General features: G+C 41.2%; 1 protein-coding gene across 1 annotated transcript; it reads right to left on the reverse strand.

Moving 5' to 3' along the window:
• Positions 1 to 1,310, reverse strand: LOC122499982. The gene is made up of 3 exons (XM_043608607.1): positions 1,296 to 1,310; positions 179 to 1,228; positions 1 to 72 (listed from the first exon to the last, which is right to left on the reverse strand). The coding sequence occupies exons 1-3, from the start codon at positions 1,308 to 1,310 to the stop codon at positions 1 to 3; spliced, it is 1,137 nt and encodes a 378-aa protein (XP_043464542.1).
• Positions 1,311 to 11,807: the final 10,497 nt, after the last annotated feature.

Raw genomic sequence — 11,807 nt, forward strand, 5'->3', positions numbered from 1 at the left:
TCAATTCTGTAAGAGTGAAGAGTTCCTCCTCACCGACTTCGCAGGTACTCCAGTCCTTTCTAACCCACTGTTCTGCAGGAGGAAATAGAGCTCTTATAATCCTTCTGACCCAATCGGGATTGTCCAGGCCGGGGGTCTTTTGCCTCGTTCCTAATTTCTTAGTAACGATTTTAAAAACCAGACCCCATGGGTCCTTCTCGACATCATCAATTAGGTCTTTCCAGCAACGGCGTTGTGACGCTCGAATCTCTTTTTTCAGGCTTTTCTTGGCCTCCTTAAATACTTCCTTTAGCAAAGGATCTCCCTTAGAATGGGTATAATTCCTTCTAGCTTTGAAGCACGCTTTCCGCAAGGAGGCCAGCGCATCAGACCACCAGTGCACCGAGCTTTTCCGTGAAGGGGTTCGCTTACGACGCGGCATAGATGCATCGCAAGCTGTGGTGATGACTTTCCTTACCGCTCGCACCTCTGCATCCAGGGTATTTGGCCTCTTCACCCATCCCGATTCCTTAATAAGGCGGGCTTCTTCTAGGGCACGGACAAATTTCTCCTTATCGATTTTCTTCACATTCCATGAGGGGCACTTTCGACACGGAACTTCCTGTCTTTTGCCTCCTCCTGTGTCTCCCACTGAGACCGAAAACTCGATATACTGATGGTCACTTGCGGTATACTCCTCAGAGACTCGCCAGTCGCTTATGCGTTTGAATAAGGGAGTTGATGCTATCGTAAGATCAATGATGTATCCGATTGCACCCCTCCTGAACGTCCAAGCTCCTCCCCGGTTCACAGTAATTAAACTGTTTCTGGAGACCATTTCTCCGATCACTTTGCCTCTTTTATCGAACCTTGACTCGCCCCACTCCGGCGACTTAGCATTAAAATCGCCAGTGACAAGTACATCCAACCTGGATTCTCTAATGCTCGATTCGAGTTCTTCCATGTCGGCTTCGAAGTCCGTCAGTGGATCATTAGGCGAAAAGTAACAGCTATACATTCGTATGTCTCCAACTTCCACCCAGACAAATCCAATGCTCGTCTCCAGGTATCTGTCAACCCTCAGTTCGGGATTGCACACCTGGACAGCTGCCCTACCCGACTTATCTTGATACCAGGAACCTAGGTCGATTTTTCTGTATTGCTCGCTGCAGAACAGAATGTCGATACCCTTTTCCCTGGCCGTCTGCGTCAGAAGGGCCTGTGCCTCTCTGCACGTGTGCAGGTTGACCTGCAGAAGTTTTAAGGATTTGCCTTTTTAAATCTCTGCAACTCCTCTCTGTAAACCGGACAAGAACCTTTTCCGGCGACATGAAGTACGTCTGTCTTAGCCAAGTCAGAGCACGTCAAACACTTAGGCTGTTTGACAGAGCAATTCTTTGCGATATGACCCTCACCGCCGCATCTCCGACAGCTTTTAGTTCTGTCGGGGCCCTTGCAATTTCGAGTCACGAGTCCGTAAACAAGACACTTTTGGCATCTTGCTACCTCTAAATGCTATCTGACTGCAGCATTTATCCATCCTACTTTTATTTTGCCCACTTTTAGCAGAGAATCGCTCTCTGCTTCAGTCAGGCGGACCAACGCCACTTTTGTGCCACTAAAACGTGGCAAAAGTCTGCACTCTATGTCCAGGTCAGGCTTTTCCAGCTTTGTCCTCACGGCAGAAACAACGTCTTCACTTGTCGCTGTTTCGTCAAGTCCTTTTATCTCGAGAGTTCTTTTATTCACAAGAGGCATAACCTCGGCTTCAGTTTTTAAAACTGAAGCAAGAGCTCCTGCAAATTTCAAGATCTCTCCTCCTTTTTTTACCACGATCAGGGCCTCCTGATTAAAAGTTCTCCTGATCTGAAGGACCTCATTTCCAGATTCTTCTGGTTTTACGGCTGCAAACGCCTTTTTTAGGATTTCGTTGTAAGCCTTTGGGTCTTTCGCTGAAATCGTAATTGCTTCCGTTGTCCTAAGCTTCAAATGATGTTTGGGGAGCTCATTTTTCTTTCCTGTAAGCTTCTTCTTTGGAGGTCCTTTGTTTCCTCTGCTGACTACTTTAAATTCGTCAGATTCTGCCGATGCATTCCTTGAGGTGACTGAACCATAAGTCTCCCCTGAGGCCATCTTTTCACTTCCCTTTGTAAGTATAGGGTTTTGCGCTGGAGCTTCATTGCACTTAACCCTCTTTTCCACTGGAGTTTCCTTCTGAAGACTTGCCTCCGGACTTTCGTTCTCTCTGGGGCGTTTTCTATCAGTTATATCGCTTCCCTTAACAAACTCTTGAGTTCCTTTCTTTGGCGTACCAGGATTCGAGTTTGACGTATCCATACTTAGAGTATGAGGCTCAGGATTTTTAAACGGCTCAGGGATAAAACGCAAGTTGCTGCGAATCACCTCGTGCGCCCTCCCTATAGCCACTATACCATCCTGAACATCTTTACTTATGTTCTTTTGCTTCTTGCAGGCACGCCACATGCTTTCTAGTATTTTTGGAATCATGTCGACTTGCTCAACAACATTTCTTTCGAAGCTGCTGAGCTCCCTATCCAAGCAATTTAGGTTTTGGCCCCCCCCAAAATCCGTGGGGCCTGCGACGGTCTTAGAAAGACCGACGGGAGTATTGTCCCCTTGCGGGGTTCCTCCTTGGGGTAATTCATTAACACCTTGACTCATATTCATTAATTTTTTGGTTTTTTATATCAGGGAACCACCCTGTTGGTTGTCCTTTAGTGAAAAGCCCCGCCACCACGGCAAGGTCTACCGAACATATCCAAGATGCCAGTTGTGTCTGGCAGCGGACCCACCTCTCCCAACTCATCAAAGAAATCAATCATGTCCGGCAGTGGTCCCACTTCTCCCAGCCCATCAAAGAAATCAATGATGTTGGGCAGTGGATCCACTTCTCCCAGCACATCAAAGAAATCAATGACATTTGGCAGTGGATCCGCTTCTCCCAGCACGTCGAAGACATCGATGATGTTCGGTAGTGGACAACCATCGGCGGGGATTATTATTATTATTATTATTCCCCCCGATGGTTGGCACCTTGTCGCGGTGGGTGGGCTTTAAGGCAAACTGAAGGAGCTTTTCTTCCCCTTTTCTGCGGCAGGAAAGCTTTACCGGTTTTCCTCTATCTAAGATCAATCACTGACATGGAGAACTGATGCAATATTTTTATAGAAAAAAGGGAATAAGTGGCGAACTGTTTAGGGCTCATTCCTTTCTGCGGCCGATCGAGTTCTCGGTTGCTTCTCGGCTCCTTGCTCCTGCAGTGCTTAGTACCGATGAGGATTGACTTGCTAATCTGTGCGGTAAATCCTGTGTTTAACACTCGATTTCCAAACGGAGGCAGTGACCACTTGCGCGGGCTAAACCCCGTTGTCCTTGTGGTTCCAGCAACCCTAAGAAGGAATGTTCGTTTGGTCGTTCTTCCAGACTGGGGAAGCTGGTTTTCCAACTCTGCGAAAGGGACTGTTGGACTCTCGGACCTCCGTGCACCCTGCAAATAGCAGTACATTACGGAGGTTTCACTTTACACATATTTCACAAACATATCACATACTTACATGCTAAGGGAAGGAACCCCGAAAATAAATACAAACCTTTTTTGAGAATTATGAACAAGTTAAATACAGAAAATAAAGTTACCCAGCAGGGGAATTCGGAAGCCCCAGTGGCGTCGGTTCAGGGTGCGCAAGCAGGCCCTGAGGTGTCGAGATCCTATGACTGCAGTGATTCATCGGTGGCTCGCTTGGTTGATGAATCATTAATAGCTACAAGTGTTAGCTCGAAGTTAGAGGAAGAGACGATGGAAACAGAGAGCGTAATGCCCTGTACCTCCATCATGGAAACGGGAAAGGAGTCCTTTGAGGTGCGGACTGCTTCGCGGATCGTTGAGGGATGGGAAGTCATCCGTGGACTTTTTACGAAGCAGTCTGTCGTGATTGATCAACTCCTTCAATCACTTAAAATAGTGAACGAAGGAATGCTCAAAAATAACTCAAAGGAGGTTAAAATCAATGCCAGGGAGGCATACCAGTATGGTGGAAGCCTGAGAGGCATCATAGACGATTTAACGGAGGAGGGAGACAGCTTCTTTGATAAGTTACAGAAGGAAGACTCCCTTCTCCAGAAGAGAGCTCGAGGCCGTCAGGGTATAACGACCCTGGCAACTCTGAACTCAGAAAGAAAAGGAAAGAAGAGAGATGCCTCTGGGACCCCACCAGAAAAATCTGAAAAAAAGAAAGGCAAAACAGACGAGCTGGCCTCCGTGGAAAGCATGCCTGTTTCCAAAGAAACAAAAAATTTGAACTCTCTCCAGGAGAATGATAACTGGAAAGAGATCAAAGGAAAGAAAAACAAAAACAAAAAGAAAAAAGAGGTGGAAAATAGGGAGAAGAAACGAAAGTCAACACCCCCCTAAAAAGAAGGGAAAAAAGACGGATGCTATCGTGATATCCACGGAAGATCCGGATATAATGGCGAAAATGAAAGCGGCGGTTAAGCCTGCGGATACGCAGACGGAGATACTGTCGATTCGGAGGACCAAAAGGAACGATCTCCTTCTGGTTCTCAAAAGAGGACAGGGCGTCTCAGATTTCAGCAGTGCTTTAACCGCTGCGCTGAAAGGAAAGGCAGAGGTAAGGACTGTGGTTTCGACGAGGTCGATAGAAGTTATGGACCTCGACGAAAGCATAGTCGAAAATGAAGTTGTGGAGGCGTTTCTGGGTGCGCTAGGCAGCCCAAGCCTAGAAGTTCCTTGCCGGCTCCTCGCTCGGTACGGCAACACTAAAATGGCGATTCTTCAACTCCCGGAAACGGATGCAGAGTCGTTGTTGGGGGTTGGCCGAGTGAGGATTGGGTGGGTCAACTGCAGAGTCCACGCTAGGGTGGAAGTAGAGAGGTGCTTCAGATGCCTCTGTTACTGGCACCTGGCGGGAGGATGCAGTGGCCAAGACCGAAAGGCGGCTTGCTGGAGGTGTGGAAGTCTCGACCACAAGAAGAGTCAATGCAAGGCAGAAGCCAAGTGCATTGACTGTTCTGATCGTAGGCTGAAAGAGACGAAACACTCTTCGGGGAGCAGGGCATGCCCGTTGTACTGGAAGATGCTGACAGATCTGAAATCCAGAGCTTAGGTTTCTCCAAGTAAATCTTAGGAAGGGACAAATCGCGCAAGATCTCTTGATGCAGACTGCCAGAGAGAGGGGAGCTGACATATTGCTTTTCAGTGAGCAATATAGGAAGCCAGAATCCTCTGTCTGGTTTGAGGATGCATCAAAGAGATCAGGTATTCAAATATGTAACCCGGACATCGCCATCGGTGACTTTCTGGAGACCGATAGGGGGTTCGTTTGGATAGAGGTGGCCGAGGTACGTGTTTACAGCTGCTACTTCTCTCCAAATGATCCCCTCAAAAAGTTCGAGGCCGAGGTTCAGGCTCTTGAAGAAAGCATCAAAGCTTTCGGCGGGGATGTCCTCATTGCGGGAGACTTTAATAGTAAGTTGCCGGAATGGGGGGAGACCCGTTTAGACAAGAGGGGAACCTTGGTGTCGGACATGGTTGCAGCAAACGACTTGGTGGTGATGAATAGGGGACGAGAGTTCACGTTCAGACGCGGGGTATCAGGGTCCATCATTGATTTGACAATTGCGTCGCCCCGCGTGGCCCGTAGATTCGCGCGGTGGAAGGTGCTGGACGAAACGACTATGAGTGACCACCAGTACATAGAGTTTATAGTCGCTGAGAAAAATCCGAGAGGGAACATCAGGCCGCATATTGGTCACAAGAGTCCCTCCTGGAATCTCAGACGGCTAAATAGGGAGAAGTTGGTGGAGTCACTAACCGATGCTCGGGCTATACACGAGTTAGGCTGGATGACGAAGCCAACTTCAGTGGGTGATAAAGTGCGTGAGGCGAGGCGAGTAATTATTGCAGCGTGCAACTACTCAATGCCTCGCCGGCAACAAAAAAGAACTAGGAAGGGAGCTCTGTACTGGTGGAATGACGAACTAGCTCGCTTAAGGAGAAAATGCCATGCAGCAAGAAGGAAATATACCCAATCTTAGGGAGACCTTCTGCTGCAAGAAGAGTGGCAAGAAGCCAGGCAGATTTTTAAGCGGGCTATAAGGAGTAGCAAAAAATCGTGTTGGAAGGACCTGATTGGAGAAGCGGAGAAGGACCCATGGGGCTCGGCCTACAAAGTCGTCACTAAGAAATTAGTTTCGAGGCAAGGAACACCTGGTCTTGACAATCCGATCTGGGTCCGAAAGATTATTAAGGCGCTGTTTCCCCATGTGGAATCTGGCCCTAGGGAGGACTTTTCCTCTTGTGTAGTGCAAAGGGAGGAGCTTTTCACGCTGGAAGAGCTTAAAAAGGTGGCAAAGACGTTGAGGAACGGCAAAGCGCCAGGCAGCGACGGAATACCCAACGAGATCCTCAAAGAGGTAATCGCTGTGTATCCAGAGTTGCTTCTCGACGTCTTTAATACATGTCTCGAGAGTGGAGAGTTTTTCAGTGACTGGAAAACACAGAGGTTGGTCCTCCTGATAAAAGGGGATAAACCTCTAGATAAAGTCTCATCGTTTAGACCAATCGCTAAGACGCGATCTTAGCAGTTCTCGAAAAGGCGAAAAGAGTCAAAGAGGGATGTAAGAAGGGTTTTTGCGCGCTCGTTTCAATCGATATCCGTAACGCGTTCAATTCCGCGAAATGGGACATTTGTATTAAAGCAATGAGATGTAAAGGGGTACCAACGTATCTGTTGCGAATGATAGACAACTATCTTAGCGACAGATGGGTTGTCTACGAGAGCGATGCATGTTATATCAAAGAGAAAATGACTGTGGTTCAATCAAAGCAGCTTTATGCTGCCCCTGTATGGGCTTCAGCCCTCAAGATCCACAGCATCTCTGACAGACTTCTCTCGGCCCAGAGAGAGCCAGCAAGGAGAATAACGTCAGCCTTCAGAACGGTGTCTGATTGCGCTCTTCGGGTGCTTGCTAGATTACCGCCAATAGATTTGTTGGCGATGGAAAGGCAGGAGAATTTCCAGCTCTCCAATGATCTGGTAGGCAACCCGGAGCGTAGAGAAAGACTCAAAGCTTTAATCCGCCTAGAGTCAAGAAAAAGACTCGTTCTGAGTTGGCAGGAGAGATGGGATGGGGAATTGAAAGGTAGATGGACTCATCGCCTGATTCCCCACCTCGCCACATGGTTAGATAGACAACACGGTGAAGTAAGCTACTACCTTACACAAGCGATGTCGGGTCATGGTTGTTTCGGACAGTACTTCTATCGGTTTAAAATAGAAGAAGACGCGAAATGTGTGTACTGCAACGGTTCGGGTGACGACGAAACAGGGCACACTAATGACGCGGAGCATACGCTTTTTTCCTGCGGGCACTGGCGTGAACTCAGAGAAACCATGTTTTCGACCGTGGGCACTGAAGTCACGGTCGACAACATGGTTCAAATTATGTTACAGAGCGCAGATTCATGGCGCGAGATAGAGTCCTTTGTCATCAAAGTCATGCAGACAAAGGAGAAGGACAGAAGGATGTTACAACACCATCGGAGAATTCCTACAGCTCGGCTGGGCGCTCGCGGAGGACGGAGGAGACCTTAACTGGACCTCCTCTCTCTTCCGCTAGCGCTTAGTTAAGGATTTCGGATCTGGAAGTAGGTAAGGAGACCTTCACTGGCGATGTTAAGCTTGACGGCAGTTCCGCCAGGGGAGATATTTCTCGAAAGGGAGTGGTTTTTAGTAGGTCGGCTAGAACAAGAGCGGTCATCCCCACATAACCTAGGAGTACGGGCTCCAGGTATCTGACTTGGACGTAGGCCTCCAAGGTTATAGCAGATTTTCCACTTCCCACGCAAAAAAAAAGTATTATTATTATTATTATTATTACTCGATTATTTCGAAAGGATTTTATCAAATTTAAATTATTTTTAAAAGATTTTATTAAATTTAAATTATTTTTTAAAAGATTTTACCAAATATTAATTTTTTTGATATTTCTTAATTGTATGTAATTGTAAAACTATTGTCGTTTAAAAATTATTTAGAAATATTTTTAAAAAAGTTAATTTTACGAATTTGTTTATATTAAATTGTTTGAAAATATTCTACCTTAATATCTTTAAAAAGAAAAAAGATATTAAGATATTAAAACTTCCGGAAGATAAATTGACTTGGATTTTTTATTTTCGTCAATTCAGTTAATAATGACAAGCTGTCCCGATTTACCCCATGAATTCGAAAATTTGGTGTAAATGCGGACAATATTTCTATTACATTTTAAAAAGTAGGTAGTGCAATGATGGAGTGAAAAATTGATAGAAAAAGTGGGAGAGAGTAAGAGGAAAAAGTTGATGACTTGAAATTCGTAATCAACGACCCCAAAAACCCCCGATTTTTTGGGTCTCAAGCAAAGCCGATTAATTCTTAAAAATAACAGCGATATTAGATCCGCCATTTTGAATTTTCAAAATTTCACTTTGGATTCGTATTCAGGGACCCAAAAAAGACCCAAAAAACCCTGTTATGTTTGAATTCGATTGTTTATGATTTAATTATTATTAATTTAAAAGATTTTATAATTTAATCGAATTCGGACTTAACTGTATTAAAAAGAATTTTTAATAGTCTTAAATCAATAAAACACTCAGTATTTTATAGTAAGAAATGGATGTTAAATTTATTTCATAATAAATACTGTTATTAAAAATTTAGGATCCCCCATTTAAGTACGTTATTAGTTCAACGTCTCCGATTAGACGGTATTTTTAGGTGAAAGAAAAAAAAGGAAAGGTGGCAATAGTAAGGTAGAATTTCAATAAAGACACTAAGTAATATGTGTAATATGATGTTACAGGAGTCTATTTATTTAGTACTTTTAAAAAGATTAATGTTAATTTAATTACAATTGATATTGTCTTATTTTTATTACAACGAGAACGATCGCGCGCTGCCGCGCGCGCGTTTTTTCTCTTGCATTTTTATTCTTTAAATTACAGTCTTTTGTTTGTTAAGGTATTAATTTGAGTGACAGTTTCTGATAATAGGAATTTTTAAATATTATTCAATTTAATAAAATAATAGCCTATGTTGTGCGTAAAACAATTTTTTATACCTTTACACTTTTAGTTCTGTCTTTATCTGTTTCTAAATGTATCATTTCTAAAGTTTATGGTTTTGATAAAAAACAACACTTTTCTTTGCTTAAAGAAAAGCGTATATTTCAAGAATGGCACATTTTATAAAAAGTTTTGTACGATGAAGTTATAGAAAACCTTTTTATAATCAAAGTAATCTATTTTTTAATTAAATTTTGTAACATTTAAAATCTTCCATAGTAAATTTATATTTTAAAAAATAGTGATGAAAGAAAAACGTTACTAAATAAACAATTTTTAACTATTTTTCACTTAGCTAGCAAAAAAACATCTCTACTGTCAAAGAAAGCCATAAACAGAGGATATTAAATTAAAAATTTACTTTTGTTTCTTAAAATCGTTCCTACTTTTGCTATAAAAAAGAAATATAAGTGTGGTTTCTGTGAATATTATACAAAAAATGTAAGTACTCCGTCATTTCGAAGAAAATAATTTATTTCAATATATGCTTTTCTATAAGATTCATGGGATGCAAAATTTCGTTAATAATCTTGAGAAATATTATCTTTAAACTTTTTTCAAAGTTCATTTGGATGAACTGGTTGGCAGTACATTAAAATACGTACAAATAAGTGACTTAATTATCTGAAGTTTGAACTATTATTTGAAATTAGGAAATTAAAAGATCTTTGACCAATTCATAAGAAAGAAACGTGTAAAGAAATCTTACGTGTGAATCTTATTACAAAAAAATGACGTAATTTACCAATAACATGCGTCGAAGAAAGTCTTACGCGTAAAGACAGCCATACTGAGACACACTCCTTTTTTAAGAAAAAAAATATATAACGACTCAGACATTTTTATAGAAAAAATATTTACTTTTATTTCAATAATTCAGTGTAAACATAATTCTTAATTAGTAAATTAGGTCTTTGATTTCCTAAATATATAATTAATGATTCCCAAGATTATCACCTGTTAAAATACGACAACGTAGCAGATTGTTTGATAGTTCTAATACCTGCATTCGCGTTCAATTACATAAACCTTTATTAATACTAAGATTTCGAAGTAGCATGACAATACAATTGGCTCTTAATCGTAATTCATAAGGCGGGAAATTTGATGGATTTAAAGTATTCAAATACTCTGGTAAAATAGCATCATTTATACTTGCATTATCACAATTTTCGGTACTATCAACACTTGTATAAATTCGCTCACTTTTATTAGCAAACAGTTCGAGCACCTTGTTGTTAATTTCATCAACATCAACATTTCGAGCAGACAATATTGCTACTTTTGCTAAATCATCGTATTTATTATTGATAATTATTTCTCCAAATATTTTATGAATGATATCACCATTTTCTACACATTGCTCTAGTGCTAGTATATTATTATCATTATCATTTAAAGTACCATTTCCAACTGATAATAAATATTCTGAAAATTCTTTTTCACCAGGTAAAGTTCTCATATTTTCTGTTAATGATATCACCTTAAAATGACTCCATAATGTGCTAGATTTAATAGATAAATTAACTAATTCGCTTCTAGTAGCATTAACTTTAACAGGCAATAATTGTCTAAAATCACCACCCAAAAGCATAGTTTTTTCACCAAATGGCATATCAACATTCATAAAATCGCGTAATGTTCTATCAATTAATTCAATAGCATATCTTGGCGCCATTGGAGCTTCATCCCAAATAAAGACATCAACCTCTTTTAAAAATGTAGCTTCCTTAGATTGACTTTTAATATTTGATGTAGAGTCATAGAACAATGGAACAGGCATCCCAAATGTTTTATGTACAGTTTTACCACGGGGAAGTAATATTGCGGCAATGCTTGTTAACGCCATAGTACAAACACTTTTTCCTTTACTTCTTAACAAATGGTATAAAGTTGTATAAACAAAAGTTTTTCCGGATACACCTAGTCCATCAATGTAATAACATGAAGAAGATGGTATTCTTTTATCTTGGATAACTACATTTAACACTTCATTAACAATATCCTTCTGTTTGGAATTCAGTTTCACATATTGCATTTCACCAATCTCTTTATGTTGTTGTAATGACATTTTGTTGTTCGTTTGATTTTCTGTTTCAATACTTATTTCATTTAACTGTATCATTTCAAAAAAAAATTGCGAATATTTGATCCTTCATGCAACAGAAAGTTAATTATATGATTATATGCTCTTTTATGAGCTTCATTAGATGGATAATTTTTCTAAAAATCTTCAGACATAGCCTCTTTAAACTTTTCCCAAAGTTCGTTTGGATGAACTGGATGGCAATAAATTAAAATACGCAAAAATAAACGTCTTAATTGTTGTGGCATCATCCATACTTCTTCTTCTGTCAAAGCACGTTCCCATTCTTCATCATCTTCAATAAGGCCTAATGCTAAACATGCACTACGAAAAGTGTCATGTACAATATTGTTGACAGTTCGCAGATGATCATAACTTGTAGCGCCTTTAACTACTATTAAAAGTAATCTAAGATGAAACAGTTTTGATTGACTGGGCGAAATTGAATACATCTGTCCAATGACATTAAATGACCCTTTACGCTTCACCCATTTTAATGTATTTTCACCACGTTCTTTCTTAAAAACATAATAACATGGAATTTCTGCATATATATATATTGTCTAGCTTGTGGATCACGCCTATTTTAATCGA

The sequence above is a fragment of the Leptopilina heterotoma genome, unplaced genomic scaffold (genome assembly GCF_015476425.1).
Source record: "Leptopilina heterotoma isolate Lh14 unplaced genomic scaffold, ASM1547642v1 Lhet_180, whole genome shotgun sequence".
NCBI lineage: Eukaryota > Metazoa > Arthropoda > Insecta > Hymenoptera > Figitidae > Leptopilina > Leptopilina heterotoma.

Excerpts from the sequence above, each read along its gene's own strand:
- LOC122499982 (XM_043608607.1), bottom strand. Across the intron at positions 73-178 it reads AGAAGGACCCATGGGGTCTG|AACAGTGGGTTAGAAAGGAC; the intron begins GTTTTTAAAATC and ends TTCCTCCTGCAG.